This window comes from Pangasianodon hypophthalmus, chromosome 14, assembly GCF_027358585.1.
Source record: "Pangasianodon hypophthalmus isolate fPanHyp1 chromosome 14, fPanHyp1.pri, whole genome shotgun sequence".
In the NCBI taxonomy this organism is placed as follows: Eukaryota; Metazoa; Chordata; class Actinopteri; order Siluriformes; family Pangasiidae; genus Pangasianodon; species Pangasianodon hypophthalmus.
Genome location: NC_069723.1, coordinates 1,304,342 through 1,322,355, shown reverse-complemented (window position 1 = coordinate 1,322,355; position 18,014 = coordinate 1,304,342). Strand labels below are relative to the sequence as shown.

Sequence of the window (18,014 nt, the reverse complement as noted above, 5' to 3'; positions counted from 1 at the left end):
AATATCACTGTAGCATGGTGCAGTATCACTGTAGCATGGTGTAGTATCACTGTAGTATGGTGTAGTATCACTGTAGTATGGTGTAGTATCACTGTAGCATGGTGTAGTATCACTGTAGTATGGTGCAGTATCACTGTAGTATGGTGTAGTATCACTGTAGTATAGTGCATTATGACTGTAGCATGGTGTAGTATCACTGTAGTATGGTGTAGTATCACTGTAGCATGGTGTAGTATCACTGTAGTATGGTGCAGTATCACTGTAGCATGGTGTAGTATCACTGTAGTATGGTGTAGTATCACTGTAGTATGGTGTAGTATCACTGTAGCATGGTGCAGTATCACTGTAGCATGGTGTAGTATCACTGTAGTATGGTGTAGTATCACTGTAGCATGGTGTAGTATCACTGTAGTATGGTGCAGTATCACTGTAGCATGGTGTAGTATCACTGTAGTATGGTGTAGTATCACTGTAGTATAGTGCATTATGACTGTAGCATGGTGTAGTATCACTGTAGTATGGTGCAGTATCACTGTAGCATGGTGTAGTATCACTGTAGCATGGTGTAGTATCACTGTAGCATGGTGTAGTATCACTGTAGTATGGTGCAGTATCACTGTAGTATGGTGTAGTATCACTGTAGTATGGTGCAGTATCATTGCTATACTGTGCAGTACAACTATAGTATGGTGCGATATCACTGTACTGCAGTGAGGTATAACTACAGTATAGTGCAGTATTACTGCTGTATGTTGCAATCCCTGCAGTACAGTGCAGTGCAACTATATTACATTGCAGTATTACTGTAGAACACTAAGTATTACCAGTATTACTGTACAACAGCAATATGCTACAGTACGGTGCAGTACAAGTGCAATATGGTGAACTGCATCTATACTATATTGTAGTATCCCTGTAGTGTAGTGCAGTATCCCTGTAGTGTAGTGCAGTATCCCTGTAGTGTAGTGCAGTATCACTGCAGTATCATAGGATAAGTATTTGACAAAAAAAAGTATTATGTTGTTGCGTTTTAGAATAAAGATGACAATAGTTTGCTGACCTTTGAACCAGGGGCCCCAGGAAGCCCTGTATTTCCTCTGACTCCAGGATAGCCCTAGGACAAATATAAAAATCAATATAAAAATAAAAACCAGACAATACACATTACTGGTATATTTCTATTTACCTTTTAGCAGTGCAATATGTAGGTTTTTTTGTGTCAAAATTAGATGTGAAAGGGCAGTACTATCAGGTTTTTCCCTCTTTTATATTTCAGTTTTCATTAATCTAGTTTTCTAGAAATTTTTTAAGAATCTTTATTTTTCCCAATTTAATTTTGCGGAACCGATTTTAAATTACGTTTTCGCTATTCTTCCGTGTAAACTGGCGATTTGAACTATGTTATCATTTTCAGATCTTTGCTTGCTATTTTCATTTGCCTTTTCGGAAAAGAGTAAATGGTAAAGTAGCAAAAGTGGACAATAACAAATAGTAAATTAAAACTGACAGAAGATAATGTTAAAAAACAAAAATTTAAAAAGAGATTCCACTTGATATATATACGGGTGAAAAACAGAAAAGGGGACCAAGAGAGGATTTATATACTGGCTTTGGTAATTACATTATTTAAGGTGTGTAGCAGAAATGGCAATTACTTACATTAGGACCATATTCTCCCTGAAGCCCATTCGGCCCAACTTCACCCTAAGAATCAAAAGCTTTATCATTAACACTAATAACTATCAAAACAGACACAGTAAAGCATCCATAATAGACTCATATATATTATCGATAGTAATGATTGCATCAGCCAATATTCACTCTGTGGAATAATGAAATGAAGATGAAGAACAAAGAACAAAGAAGAAGACGAAGAAGAAGAAAAAGACAAAAAACAAGACAGAAGAGAGCAAAGAATAAGGAGATGGTGAAGGAGAAAATGGTAAAGAAGAAAAAATAATAAGAAAAATGACAAGATGAAAAGCCAGCCTGTAAGAAACAGTAAATTCAGAACTTCAGCCAGCGTAAGGAGGTTTCAGTGGGGAAGTGATGGCATAACTAAACACTGGATAAATAAGTCTGTATAACTTCTTTGATTGACATTAACATTTACATTTACATTAACTGGAACTGTTAACTGAGAAAGTAGTCGACTCTGATTGAAAACGAATCAAACTGATGAACTGAATCATGCAGCAGACTAAAAGAACTGAGAAAAACTATGAATAATAATCTGAATAATTTACCAGAGGTCCTGGATCTCCTGTGCTTCCTTTCTGTCCTTTAGGGCCACAAGGCCCTTGCTGGCCCTTTGAAGCAATGAATTTTATGAAACAAGATCATTTAATATTTTAACAAGCCCGCAAACCCCCAGTTATCATGCTCCAAATTCAGTTACATTAATTACATCTTACAAAATGTGGTTTCAGTGAAAAATTAATACAAATAAATAAATTAGAAGCACTCAATTTGTGAAATAGGGAAAAAAAAATATCACAGACCTGCAAAAGTCAAGTAAAGAGTCTCAAGCATTAACGTATGAGCTAAATGCATGCATGTGTGTGTTTGGATGTGTATGGACTCACTGGAATTCCAGGACTGCCTCTGTCTCCTGGATCCCCTGGATCTCCCTGTAACCAGAGAGAGAGAGAGAGTTTTTAACAAGGCATCACTGAACTTATCACAGAATAAACCTCTCCTACACACTATATCTGATAGTATAGATAGTGAATGTCCGTTCTTCTGATTGCTTACTTTGAGCTCTCTGTGTCCTGTTGCAAATTGCTTGATACCCCTCCGCCCAGGTACGCCAGGAAGACCTCTCACGCCCTGCAAAATAAACACAAATGTGATGTATGAATCCATCACTGCCTGGATCTGCTCCATCGTAGCAATCAAGTACACAGACTTTCAATTAGGTTCAAGATAGGTAAGATGGTCATTCTGTAAAAAAGAATTGATTTGCATGTATTACTATTATTTTTTTTTCTGAAAGATGAATCTACAACCAAGTCTGAACCTCCAGGCAGAAGAGTTTAGCTAAAATAATCCTGGTACTTAGCAAAATTCATGAGGACGTCTTTATAAGAGGCCCAGGACCTCAAAGTGAGGCCTACACTGCAAAATAAAAATCTTAAGAAGTAAATATCTCTTGAATATAGGCAAATTTGAATAATATTCCTCTCTATTAGAATGTTTTTAAACAAATATATACAATTATTAAGCCTATTTCTTGAGATTTTTCTTCATTTCAAGCTTGAAATGTTCTTATTCAACTGGCAGATAATTTAATCATTTTAATCATTTATTTCTAGGAAGAAGCAAATAGAATAAGACAATTTTAAGCTTAAAATGAGTAAATATGTCCAGACATAGGCTTAATGGTTTAACATATTTGTTAAATAATAAACTCACAATAAAGAATATTAGATGGCTTTTGTTTTATTCAAGATATCTTCACTTGCTAAGATATTTTTTGTAGTGTAGTCTGCGTTTACACACATTTTCAAAACGCTGTTTATGTTTCAGACACACTCATGTTCTCAGTTCGTTTTCCCGTAAACTACAGAAGACGTTATTCCACGCATACGCACTGGGTGATTGACCCATGACCTTTCCTCAGTTTTTAACATGATGAATGTTAAACATGCTTTCTTTTCCAAGTGTTGCTTGTATACGATACAAAACCAGACAGGCATAAAATTTTAATACATAATACAGAAAACAGCGTCTCAGCATCTGTCTCAAATCTGTCCAATTTGCACAGTGGATTTAAAAAAGATGCATTTTCACTGGTTCAAGCCCCAATTTAAGTGTGTGTGGAATAGCAAAAAAGAATAAAATAAAGAATAGATTTACTTGTGTTAGTGTGGACTAAGCCTAAAAATCCATCATAAAGCATCAATAATCCACCACCATATTTAGAGTTGGTTTGGGAGCTTGTCTGTTTTTTCTTTCTTTCTTTTTATATATATAAAAAAAAAGTCAGGGGGTGCACTTACTTTTGAACCTTGCAGGACAGGTCCTTCTGAACGTCCCATTACACCCTGCCGGAACATCATCGTCTCAACAAATATACATACACCAATAGCGTTGCATGATAACTTACATGATAATAAGATTTAGGAACAAATCATTTGACTGCAGATTATAAGCATAAATTCTTGAAATGTATAAATAGTTCTACAGTTAACATAAAATACATTAGCTACATTAAGTGGGAAATCCTTTATATACTAAATATAAAGTTAAGTACATATGATGGGGAATCTTGTCATGTAGTACAGCAGAGTCTATATAAACATATTAACCAATCTTACATTAACCAATTAGTTATCTTAGCTAATTTCACCATTTACTGCAGTCAGCTTTTTTAAGCCATAAACCTTAATCATGATTTTTGTGGTGAAAATATATAACAAATGTTCTCTTAGGACTAACCTTTTCTCCTGGAAGACCAGGGCATCCTATTTCTCCCTGTGGACATTGAATATATTAAAAATGGATTGTAATTCTGTCTCATTCGTTTTCCGAGGTACAACGTATGAATAATTAAAGTCCTAGCAGGTTTGTTTTCTTACCATAGGTCCCTCACATCCCATTGGTCCAGTTAGTCCACAGTTACCTTGCGGTCCAGGCTCACCCTGTAATACAAACATCGCTCAAAAGATCAAGAGCTTGTTATGTTGCCTAAAAAAAAGCGCAATATCCTGAAGACTTTCTTACTGACTGTTACAAAGCACTGACACTGGAGACTCCTTCCATAAATGTTAAATAAACGTCCTCTTACAGAAAGCTTCACCATCTCAAAATCCATACGTCTTTGTTAAATAACAACTCTTTTTTTTTTATTTGTTTATTATTAGGCATTGATTGTGTTAGACGTCCTTCATTCATATCCCTGTGAATGAGTTGTTACTATAGAACAAGCGCATTAATATAAACCTGTGAACTGTATTATAGCCAGCAGTGCTGTCAGAGCTGCTGTTATAGAAAATTAATGAACACCTTCTGATCAATCAGAATCAAGAATTCAACAGCGGCGTGGTACAAAAGCATATAACAGTAAGTAACTATGACTAACATTAAGCACATTCATTTATGCGGCATGTAATATTTAAGCGTACAGTCAGTATCCTTGCTGTACTACAGGTGGAACTCTTACCTTTGGCCCATCTCTACCTGGAAAACCATTTTGTCCCATCACATCTTTAGGAAAAGGGAAGTACCACGTGTCACCCTAAAAGAGTAAAATAAACCTTTACTGTAGGTGTGGATCTCTGCAATTATGTGCACGAACATAGACAAAAAAACAAAAAAAAAAACATGGAATCTGTTCTATTAAGATCTATGGAGGATAGCATCTTTCAAAATACAGTGTGGTGTGTATGCAAATAGATTCCTTTTGCACCCACAATGCGATTGACTAAACCTGAAAGTCATGCTGGGAAAGGTGCTAGTGTGTGCAAATTAGTACAACCAAAGGGCACATATTAAATTTATGGAAGTCCAGGAGTTAAAGACAAATTTATACCATTTACCAAATCTTACTAACTGAAAACTGATTTAATCATTAATGATGATTATGTCTAGGGTAAATTTGCTTTCATATCATATTACTGTCACATGAAAATACCTTTGCTGCAAAGCATGAACAGCAATGTGGAATCATTTTTATACATCAGTATAAAAACTTCTTAATGTCTCCCTATAAATAATGACAACCGTTTATAATTTATGTACGAAACATTAATTGCACACCTTAGGGCCAGGGGGACCATTTGCTCCCTGAAAAAAAAAAAAAAAAAGTTTACAAAGTTAAACATTTAGACAGGCAATGGAAAGATAAGTAAATCATAAATAACCAGAACCACCTGAATGATTATACTGTAAAATATCTTACCAAGCAAAACTATCTTAACTACAGAATTAAATATCTAATATTCCTTATCGTAAGATTATTAAATCCTAAATTGAGTTCAAGCTTTCCGAGTACACTGCCAGTACAGCAAGACAAATTCAATCCTGAAATCAGTAAACATCTATAGCAATAGACTTAATAATTGTATATTTCTTTTGTATTCTTTTAACTTTTCACGATTCTGACTGACAGTTGGCATGGGCTTACCTGTATGCCGACAGCTCCGAAAATTCCCGGAGGTCCAGGTGGACCACGGTCACCCTAGTAACGAAGTACACACGGTATTCTTTCCTTATTAAAACACACACTACTTAAAATGAATCACTGCAATATTATTATTGCATTTGTTACCTTTGTGCCGTTGCATCCTGGGCTACCAGGTGGTCCCTGAGGCCCTTCATTTCCTGGTAATCCCTAAAAACATAACACAGACTTCAGTACAGAAACTCTCATTCCCTGCGTAAAGAAAGGATGAGCTCATGCAGAACCCGTACTTTAACATTTAAAGTCTCTGTGTCTCTCTGTATTATATCCTATAGAATCCAAATATTCAGGGCATTCACACAGGGCCATGAAAAACTGAGGGCAAGGACAAGGAGAATATGAGGAAACACAAAACAATTTTGAATTATCGTTTCATTCATTCATATTCATACTTCATTCAAAGAAAGAAAGAAGAAGAAAAAAACCCAACCACTTCCGGTTTAGGCCATGCCGACATGCCGGGTTTAAATGTGACCAATGATACACATACAAATATTTGAAGCAATAAACAAATAGAGATAAAGATACAGATAGTGGCATTGTGTTACACCCCTAATATACAGTACATTATATGGCCAAAAGTTTGTGAACACCTGACCAATCACACCCATATGTTCTTATTGAACATCCCATTCCAGATTTATTCCCCCTGTGTTTCCTGTTATAATGAGCTCCACTCTTCTGGGAAGTCTTTCCACTAGATGTTGGAGCGTGGCTGTGGGGATTTGTGTTCATTCAGCTACAAGAGCATTAGTGAGGTCAGGCGCTGATGTTGGGATGTCGAGGAGGTCTGGGCTGCAGTCGGTGTTCCAGTTCATCCCAAAGGTGTTCAGTGGGGTTGAGGTCAGGGCTCTGTGCAGGACACTCGAGTTCTTCCACTCCAACCTTCACACACCATGTCTTCATGGAGCTCGCTTTGTGCACAGGGGCATTGTCATGCTGGAACAGGTTTGAGCCTCTTAGTTCCAGCACAATTTTGTGCTTCCAACTTTGTGGCAACAGTTTGAGGAAGACCCACATATGGCTATGATATTCAGGTGTCCGCAAACTTGGCCATGTAGTGTATTTCTCCAGTTAGACTTAAGATATCCATTATGCCAAACACACCACATTCTGTATACACTGTATAAATAATTGTCTTGCTCAAATTGCATGATTGTAAAACTTACAGGCCGTCCTGGAGCACCCCATAATCCTGGATTCCCAGGAAGTCCCTAATAAGGAGAATCATGAGAGTATTAATTCAGAAACACAATACATGAGGCTTATATAACATAATATTAACATAATACTCCCATTTTACACACCACATACAAACCCAAAACACACACACACACACACACACACAGGGGAAATACCTGTGAGCCTTTCGGTCCTTGTATCCCTTGAGGTCCTGGGTCACCCTGTGGCATAAAACACACTTATTTTTGCATAGAAATTACATCTTACAAATTGTTTTGCAGTTTTAAATCCAATGTTAAAGTTGAACTGAGAGCTTTGTGTGGCAGACCATGGGGCCCATGGGTCCAGGTTGGCCTTTATCTCCCGAAATTCCATCTTCTCCTTTTGATCCAAATAGACCTGGAAAACCTGGCTCGCCCTGAGAGTCAGCGAGAGCGAGAAGAAGAGAGTTCATACATGAGGCGAGGTCCAAATAACAAACTTGTTTTCATTGACTGCAGCACAAATACAGATACATTTACAAATGCTCTTGACCATTGTCTTTGTCTTTCTCTTTCTCATCGCCTTTATGACTAGCAAATTTGATTAAACTACGTAGCAAGATATTAAACATTTGAGCAAAAAACTAATTTGGAAGTGTGATTTTTTCACTTAAACGTTTGGTGTTTGTATTATTTAAGGCAAAACATTACAAGCTACCCTCACAGTGGCTACTGAGGCATAGCCACCTTTAAAGACCCTATCTATCTGTCAAATTCAAATGATCAGATATCATATTTAACAGCAGTTTATTTTACTCATGAAAGTCAAACATAACTGTAAGAATGTTTTCAGAATCGCAACAAAATTATGCTTTGGAGTAACGACCAGTAGATGTGTGATAAAAGCCATTCTACTGTGGTGGCCATCTCTGGGGTTTCCTGTGTATTGTTGGGGTTTTTTATGCTACCAAAATGTATAAATTAGAGAAAGCGGTTAGCTTGTAATAGTGAATAAGTGCTGGATATAAATCTTCTATTGTCGTAGCCATCCTTTGGATGGTGTTAGCTAGTTACGTATGTATTTGTGGTGTTATGAACCCCAGAAAACTACTGGGTTGGTGAGAATCACCTGGAGGCCCTTTTGTGTGCATGTACACACATTCCAAGACCAATGAACAAAGCCAGAAAGGGCTATATTTTCAATAAATACCGCCTTCATACCGCCTTCATACAACCTTCTTACTGAGTTCTAATGCTGATTCCCAATAAACAGAGAACCCTGGTGAATCTGGGGTTGATAGAACCACAGTTACATACAGATCTATTTCACTCCTCCTAATTATCAGGGCTGGAGAGACTCATCTGGATAATGTATGCTACAAAGCCATGAGGAACTACCACACCTTAGGTCTAAATAGAAAGGTCTTCGGAGATTTACCACCACAATAAGGCCACTGGGAGGGTCAATGGTAATGTTTTAGAGCCTAAAGAAGGTACACGGCGATGCCCAGGTAGCAGCAGTGCAGACTTTATCGAGTGGCATGCCTCTAAGTAATGCCCATGAAGAGCATATGATGGTAGGGGCTGGTCACATCCATAGACCATGGTGATGACATCCACCACCCAGTGGGACAGTGTCTGCTTAGACAAGGGACGCCCCTCATGTCTTTCCTCCATGACAGATACCTGAGGATCAAATGGCGTCAGACGCACATCCACTGGCTATTGATTGAATGCAGAACCTGATCAAGAGATGACAGGAGTACAGCAGGAGGACAGGGTACCTGTACTTCCGACCATGATCACAAGCTGCGAAGTGGTATACATGCGGTCCGACATGAAGAAACGGCGAGATGGCTGTATGACAGCTTTGTTTATTGCAATCATACGTTCCTCTGTAACTTTATTTGAAGATCTAGGCTTGCATGCAAACAACTAGAGAAGGTCTGCAGGTAACACCCAGGAGGAGTGAACCACAACATACAGATTTACAGATCATTTATCTCCTAATTCCAACGTATTACGGAAAAGGATAGGAGTGTACTGTATGGTTCATAATTTTATAGAACACCTTTTGATTATTTCAAAGAATGCAAGTGTGTGTCCATACATGTTTTTGGATTATGGTTTAAAAGAACTCATGTGCATTGCTTTATCCATAAACAAGCTCACAAGGCAAAATGTTCGTTTGTTGATGTGAATCGTCCATTTGCTGGAATGAGAACCATACATACTACTGACGAATAACCAGACTTGGGCATACATGCGCACATGGTCACAAACAGAGCTACAGGTGTGTGACTGTTGTTGAAAAAAAAAAAGCATGCTGTATTATCAGATGTCAGTGCTGTAATCCAGTCCATCAGATAGCTTTGGGCACCTGGTTGGAACATGACAGAACAGAACATGACAGAAGGCCACCCACACAGCCCAGTGAGCACCACAAGTGTCAGCTTATGGCTATGTACTCCAGTGGTGCAGGCCAGATGTGGACGGTGGTGTTCTTTTACTGCTGAATGTCAAGAACTTATGATTTCTTCTGCTCTGACATACTTTGCTCATTTTTAGTTTACTGTCAGATTCACCTGTGTGTGTATGTGTGTGTGTGTGTGTGTGTGTGTGTGTGTTCTCATTGGTGCTGTTGGAGTAGAATTTTCAGTGCAGAAACAAAGCCAAAATCTATCTATTAACCCTAATAGTCTCGATCGTATTAATCCAAAACACTAGGTATGTTCACTAGGTCATGAACACAGTCTGTGGGAAAATCTGTTCTTCATTCAATCATTCATCTTTAGTAACTGCTTTATTCTGGTCAGGGTCACGGTGGATCTGGAGCCTATCCCTGAATCCCTGGCAGAGAAGCGGGAATACACCAGTTCATCACAGGACGGTTTTAGGACAGCCAGTCAACCTCCAGGTATGTTTTGGGAAGTGGTGTTATCGTTCATGTTATTCAGACAGACACTAGAGGGCAACACTTGCATGGAATTCAAATGGGAGGCAAAGCTCTAAGTGTCTTGCAGGACCAGTTTGTTTCTATATAATATTACACTATTCAACACAGACACCCAAACTGAGTCAAATTAGAAAAATACCCACATACGAATCATAATGTTTCTCATAATACCATATTATAATCTGTTAATCAGGCAGGATGCCATATTGTTCCCTCTGTTTTATTTTTTTTTGACTTAAAATAAATCCTCAGCCTAATAGCAGATAAAATTTTCTTACTTTTTAAAGTATGTTTCTCCAAATGCTATGTGGACAATGCTATGTGATGTAATTGCCTTTTACTTTTGTCAGAGAATGCTGCAAAAAAACAAACAAACAACAAAAAAAAAATAGAAAATGCAAAAGAAAAAAAATAATAGCATGTGCTGGAATAAGCTGCCGAATAACGAGGACAGAAGCCATATTATTCATTTAAATTAAGACTGTTCATGAAGCAATATACTGGCAATAAACTAGATTTATATTAGATGTTTATTTAATTTAATATTTTTCATTTTCTCTTTCATACTGTACATCATAATATTATTCTTTTATTTTTTTATTTTTCAAAGTTTTGTTTCTGTTATATTACATTTAACAACAAAGTCAAAAAAAAAAAACACACACACAATCTGCTTCTTCAGTCCGCATTTTCTATCCCTGATTTTTTCAAGATTAAAGTCAAGCACTTGTGTTTAAAAGCAGTGGTCTAGACGTTATCAAAAAAAAAAAAAAACGTCTCGTTTCAGACGCTGAGGAAAATTCTGGCAACCTTAGAGACAGAAAACTGACTTATTGAGCTGCGTAACCCGACTCTGAATACACGTAACTTTTCAGTTAATAGAATTAATAGAAAAGATATGTAATTACAAGAGGGAGATAATGTAAGTGTGGACTCGCTGATAGCTTCTGGGAATGTAAGGGGTATATATTTATTTATTTATTTTTTGTGAATTATTCTACTAAAAAGAGAGGACATGTTTTATAATAAAATGAAAATCTGTTTGCAGTATGGATAGCACATTGTAATATGATGTCTAGCTCAAGTATAAGCAGAGATTAAAAAAGTAGGTGACCTGAGAGTATTCAAAAAAGTTTAATACTGATCTTCTTGTAATTAAAAAAAAAATCAGATGTACAATATAGTCACTGCATTTGCAGAATCAAAAGTCTGATATGACGCATACCTTTTCGCCTCTAGTGCAGTCGCAACTGATCTTCCCATGACGTCCACATTCCTAAAGAAAAAAAAAAGAAAAAACTTTTATTGTTCTGAAGCAAATTACTAGTCAATGAAAGGAGAAAGGTTTTCAAAAAGAATCCCCAAACAAAATCGTCTGAATCCTTCACTGAAAAGCATGCACACACACACACACACACACACACACACACACAGACACGTGCATTTTGTTCATTTGAGATGAAGAATCTAGAGATAACATCACAGTTCACATTTGTTTTGTCAAGTTCATTTGTAAGTTCGTCAACCTCAGCAGAAATACACTGGAGTGCATGTGTCTGAAGGGCACATAGCTGATTGAGACAGGTCCTGGATGTGTGTTATCTCACTTAGACCCTAACCAGTCACGACAGAGCCGAAACGTGCGATAGCAACAATGTCGCACCCCACAATGCAACAGAAGATGACTTTGTCTGCCATAATGTTTGCATTTTTGTGTGTTTCTGTGAGCTTGATATGCATATTGATTGACTCTTTGTTCCCATCAGTTGTTTGGGTTTCCTAACGCATGCCATGCACACACTGAAGGAAAACACAAAGTGTGTGTGTGTGTGTGAAAGAGTGAGTGAGTAAGTCAGAAAGAGAGAGAAAGAAATTTCAGTAGTCTTTACAAATCACATACACCTAGATTTTGGACACCGCTACTCACAGAAGGGTTTTCCTTCTTCTTCACTTTCATTAAAAAGGCTTCAAAACTATGAAGTAACACATGAAATTGCAGAGACCCAGTGATACAGTGAATTTTTCATAGATGCTCGGCATACAAATTTATTACCACAAGGCCAAAGGACATGGAGTGTATGCTGCATTTATACTATATACTATCTGGTTTGACAATATGGCATTTAACGATTTCTTTCGACACAATAGCACTTGGTGTGAAACAGCACATTCAGTAATAACTTGGAATAATAACATAACATGGAAGTGGGAAGTCAGAAGTCGGAATTATCTCATTTTCAAACTTAAGCTGAAAGGTTTCATCTTTTGTTTTTGGTCTTTTGTTAGCTATAGTCTAGCCAGCTAACTGTGATGAGTGTAACGACAGACTCGGAAACACAGAATAAGGATCCATGTGCATGAGGTTTATTATGGCAAAACGCAGGGTCTTTAACAGAGAATTCACCAGGGCCGAAAAAAAAAAAAAAACATTCAAAATACAGAATCCAAAAACAGGGTGGTAATACAGGCCAGGGCCAAAACAAAGGACAAAGGGATTAGGCAAAGGCAACAGTGATTCAAGGCAAAACAGGTCAAAATGCAGATAACCCATCCAAAAATACACAGATTAGACCTCACACAAGATCAGGATCACGTCCCTTTTACAGTGGTTCAGGAGGAAGTAACTGAGGAAATGGGTTAGAATTCAGGGAAGGGAAAGGGTGCCCTCTGGCGGTCTGGAAGGAGAGCCCGGGCTAGATGTTACAAAGAGCGACGTATAGTTACCTCCTCAAAACAACTGTACAGTCAGTGTTACAGCTTCAACAAGCTAATATGCCTGTCTGCTGATTGATCTAGTATCTACAGAATAACTCATTTAAAATAAAGAAGTGCTGCTTTGCTTACTGCTCATGCTGTGAGCAGCCATGTTGATTTGACGTCATGTGCTCAACTCCGAGTTACTGACTTTCTGATTTGAGGGTGGCGATTTCTTTGGCTAATCCTACTTGGAGTTCCGGGTTTTAGCCAGGCGTAGCATTAATCAAGCCCTTTTTCTGAAAGAGTAACTTCCTGTTATCTTGAATCAGGTTTCTCTAAACACACTGTTATGTAAGTAATGCTAGCATATTCGCTCATTACAAACAGCAAGGGCTATGCTCATATTCTCCAAATCTTTGAGGTCTTGTGTATGAGAGCACTTTGGCTTCCTGACAAGTTATGATGCTGATGGATAACGAGAGGTGGAACGAATCTGCAAAATGAACGTACCATACACTAGCGATAACAGCGAAACGTCTGTGCTGGCTGGTGGAACTGAATCTAATTTAATTACATTTTGCATATACTATATCGTTACACTGCTCATAAATAAATTAATTAATAAATATAGTAATAAGTTGGATATATTATAGTAATAAGGTCAATGCTTTTCATGTCCTTGGGAAGGAATAGTCTAATTAGTGTTCCACTTCATTTTATTTGCATGCATGATGTGAATATCTGTCTGCTTTGTGTCTGTTTTTGCATTTTTTTTTTTATTCATGCGAAGGTACATTTAATTTTATGATTTTTTTGTGCCTCTGTGTGTGCAAGTATATGCTTGTACATGCCTCGTTACTGATATGCAGTCACCTGGATCTGCCCACAACAGATGACTGCTGAGATAAAGAGACAGAGAAAGAGAGAGAGAGAGAGAGAGAGATAGAAATACTGTTGAAAGAATCAGGAGGATGAAACAGAGTTCAGGATACTGGTGATTGTGGTATTAGAGAGTGGAGACTGTAGTATCATCCATTAAGAACGAGCGTGTATTAAATGAATGAAACACACGTAACATGACCTAAAGCTCATCATACTGGAGCTGTAGCACTGTTGCACTGTCTCCCATGCATAGGTGGTACACTGGGTGCAGGTTCATTGACAACTGTCCAAGTATAAGTTCAAGGGCCGAAGGAAGCCGAGAGATGAGGTGAGAGAGAGGAGAAGGAAGGGGCGGAGCAACCTTAGTAGCGCCGCATCACAGGAGCGTCTTTTAGAAACTTTTCTGGCGACAAGCTTCAGAAAGTTGAAGCTGCAATCTGGCTGGTTCTCTGCTTTCAATGCACCAGCAGGAAAAAAGCACTGAATATTGTTATACAAGATGTAGTCACTGGACCTTGGTGCCAAGTGGGCTGGTTTCAGAAAATACTCCTCTCCTGGGAAAATCTCCTGGGATTTTCACACGCAACAGTCTCTAGAGTTTGCACAGAATGGTGTAAAAAAAAAAAAAGGCCAGTCTGGCTCGAACTGACAGGAAGGCTACAGTAACTCAAATAAGCACTCTTTGTAGCCGTGGTGAGCAGAAAAGCATCTCATGATGCACAACACACCAAACCTTGAGGCGGACCAGCTACAACAGCAGAAGAACACATGGGGTTCCACTCCTGTCAGCCAGTAAGAGGAATCCGATGAGCACAGACTCACTGGAACTGAATAGTCTAGGATTGGAAAATCATTTCCTGGTCTTTCTTTGTCCCGCAAGCTTCATATCCCGCATGAAAGTAAAAAGCTCATCCACACAACTTTTATCTAGCGTCTGGCAGGATCCCAGTCCCAAAGCACACTCAATCAGATGAATCTTCCTAGCATGTTTTCCTTTTTTAAATGAATAATATGCCTCCATTAGTATTTGTATTTGCATCTGTTTAGAACAAATTATCTGTTTATTCTGTTTTTTAATGAAAAAATACCTTAGCATATATTTTTTTTCACAGCTGTGGAAATCACTGCTGTTGATTATTTACATCTACCTAAAGCATAACCCCCTTAAACATAACCATAATCATAATCATAACAATGATTATCACTTCACTGAACGCATTTCAACACTAAAGCACCTAAGAGTACAGTACATGCGGTAACTGCTCCAAAACCAGCTGATGTGATGAAAGACACCACAGGATATAACTGCAAACACCATAATGAGCATAATACCCAAAGCACCCATCCACCCCCCAGGCTCCACCCCTCCCCCTTCCGAAACCCCGCCCCCAAACACTGAACACACTATTTAAGGCTGAACACACACAGTATTTAAGGTTGATCACAAACAGATACCCAACTTGTGGGAATTGATTAAAGTTTGGAGAAAAATAAGTTAAAAAAAAATCTAAATGCACTGAAAGTATGCAGGTCAATTCAGGTCCGGTCATGTTTGGAGAGATAAAAACACACACATACTGCATTCCACAAACTCAAGCATGCTCCAGCATTACACATATTCATAATATACAGGTACTTAGTGGAAAACACACACGTGTGCGCACACACACACACACACACACACACACACACTATTTCTAAGTCCTAATTCACATAAAAAGTGTCTGAAGAGTTTTTAGCCATCAATCACTCCCTTCCTGTTTATCAAGTTCATGTAAGTCAACATTTCATTCCATGTATCTACATCCATCACAATGCAACTCAGCTTTTTTTTTTTAAGCCCTTCAATTCCCCAAGGTTATGCGGGTCCCTCTGAAGGACTTGCAGTTTCAGAATCCTCCATAAATAAATAACGTCAGGCTAGGCCATTCAAGCACCTCCACCTTCTTTGTTAGAAACCAGTCTTGAGTTATTTGGGCCGTAAGTTTGTGGTCGTTGTCTTGTTAAAACATCCGTCTTCTCCCCAGTTTCACTTTCTTGGATGATGAGATTAAATTCTCCTCTAACGTGCCCCGGTACATCACTCCATTCATATTTTTCTGATGATGCGTAATGCCTCAGTACCATTTGCAGAGAAGCAGCACCATATCATGATGCTCCCACCACCATGCTTCACTATGGGCATGGTGTTCTTGCGGTCATAAACGCAACCCTTCTTTCTCCAGAAATGACAAGCTAAATTATTCCTATTTTGTTCCAAAAGTGTTCTGATTTGTTTAAGTGCTTGTGGGCAAATTTGAGCTGAGTTTAGCAGAGCAGTTTTGTATGAGATATAGGAACAGAAGTGACTGTAATGCAGTTAATTTCTTGTTGTTCTCTGTGTAACTGTTGTTCCTGCTGCTTTCAGGTCATCCTGCAACTCTTTTTGAGTGACTCTTGGCTTCTCATTTAATTTCCTTATCATTAGTCTGAGAGCACATTGTGAAATCTTGCATGGCTCAACTGTCTGGATAGATATAGATGGAAATAGATGGATGGATAAAATATGTCCTCAACTAAATGGGTGTCATTTGTCCATCAGTGCATCTTCTGTTATTCTCTGAAAAAGACAGCACTAATTACACTTGCTAAGCTCCTGAACTTGAACTTCCTGAACAAGCCACACTGACTGCAGAGGCCGAAGGGGCGAGCCGCGCTCACACCCGAGGCGGATAGGACAGCCTCGCTATCCACGCTCAAGCCTGTGGTTGACCAGGCGGCCTCACAAGCCACACCCAGGGCAGATGGGGTCTCTCGTGTCCAATCTGCTTTGACTCCTGAGTCTGGCAAGGATGTCATTGCCCCTGAACTTAGAACCAATGTAAGTGAACAAATGTACAAAATAAAAAAAGATAGCAAGGTGGTCTTTCTTCTTTCTGGCATAAATAACTAATATGACGGGTATTCTATTACTAAATTTGCGTATGTGAAACCTACTTTTGCGAATTAGACATGGGATTTTTGGGCATATCTTAACAGAATTGGTGTCACAGCACTCAGAACAGTCTTGAAGATTATCAAGAACATGCTGAATTTTGTAAACAATATGGCCGCCACCTGCCACTGAATCCTAGCAGGACAGTGTATGGTTTACTCAAACAGTGGGACTCATGATTGGTTGCATGAACATTGAAAAGGATGGATTTGCATGAACATTGAAAGCCATGTTTAGGAGAAGATTCCAAGCACATTTTGGGCATGGTCATCCATATGGGGAGTGGCTAAACACAAATCTCAGGAACTGTTGGTGAGTTCAAGCTGAAATTTGGTACACTGCTTCTTTGTGCTAATGTGGATGTTTAATGATGACTATATTACTTTAAAAACATGGCTACCATTATCCAAACAGCTCTCAACATTCTTGGACCTTGGGTTCTCTTTAGTGCTTTACGCAATTTGGCAAGAACCGCTACCAAGGTAACTATCTGCAAAATATGCTTGGCCCCCAGAGACTGCCACTTGCCGCTCCATATATGTAAATATTTAATTTATTCTGGACATATTACCAGTTATCCTATTTTGCTCCCTTGGCACCTTGCTACAGATGGCTATGCAGGTGTCAGGATTCAAACTCGTAATCTGATGATAGGGCTTTTACTTTTACTTTTACTGCGAAGTGTCTTATTAATATTCTGACCAAACCGAAGCAACTTAGTTTTCTACTACAGTTTAAAAGACTGCTGTCAGACACCTTTCACCTCTGTGTTAATGACTTAAATATTAAAATATTAAATATATTTGTATGATACCATTATAGAGAGGAGGTGGGGCCAAGGTGTAAAGAAATTATTCCAATGTTATTATACTTCACTTTGGAACCACTAGAACAGCAATTCAGTCACCCTGAAGATTCTTCACATCTCATTGCCTTGTCTTTTTTTACTACTGCCAGATATTTGTGTTCATCAACGCTAATCCTCAGACAGATGGAGTGAGCCAAAGACTGAGAGGAGAGTGTACGAGGTGGTTGGAGTTACACTTCGATGATGCCATCCTTCGTCAGCCCTTCCCAGCATGCCATACACACTCCCACACACACACATACATGTACAACAACAACACCAGCTACCAGTTTACTTCCTGCACCTTAGCA

The 18,014-nt window shown here is 38.5% G+C and overlaps 1 protein-coding gene across 2 annotated transcripts in view; it reads right to left on the bottom strand.

Annotated features, from left to right (window-relative positions):
• The window catches only part of col4a3 (collagen, type IV, alpha 3), a 42,157-nt gene that overhangs the window by 21,736 nt on the left and 2,407 nt on the right, over positions 1-18,014 (bottom strand). The window contains exons 2-17 of one of the 2 annotated variants that reach the window (XM_053239731.1): positions 11,529-11,579; positions 7,695-7,784; positions 7,543-7,587; positions 7,354-7,398; positions 6,272-6,334; positions 6,128-6,181; positions 5,761-5,787; positions 5,165-5,239; positions 4,581-4,643; positions 4,441-4,476; positions 4,002-4,046; positions 2,755-2,829; positions 2,586-2,630; positions 2,247-2,309; positions 1,660-1,704; positions 1,061-1,114 (exon numbers count right to left, since the gene is read on the bottom strand). In XM_053239731.1, the coding sequence (XP_053095706.1) occupies positions 1,061-1,114; positions 1,660-1,704; positions 2,247-2,309; positions 2,586-2,630; positions 2,755-2,829; positions 4,002-4,046; positions 4,441-4,476; positions 4,581-4,643; positions 5,165-5,239; positions 5,761-5,787; positions 6,128-6,181; positions 6,272-6,334; positions 7,354-7,398; positions 7,543-7,587; positions 7,695-7,784; positions 11,529-11,579 (876 nt within the window). Of the gene's footprint in view, positions 1-1,060; positions 1,115-1,659; positions 1,705-2,246; positions 2,310-2,585; positions 2,631-2,754; positions 2,830-4,001; positions 4,047-4,440; positions 4,477-4,580; positions 4,644-5,164; positions 5,240-5,760; positions 5,788-6,127; positions 6,182-6,271; positions 6,335-7,353; positions 7,399-7,542; positions 7,588-7,694; positions 7,785-11,528; positions 11,580-18,014 lie in introns of those variants that run through there. The other variant, XM_053239732.1, reaches the window with a different exon arrangement.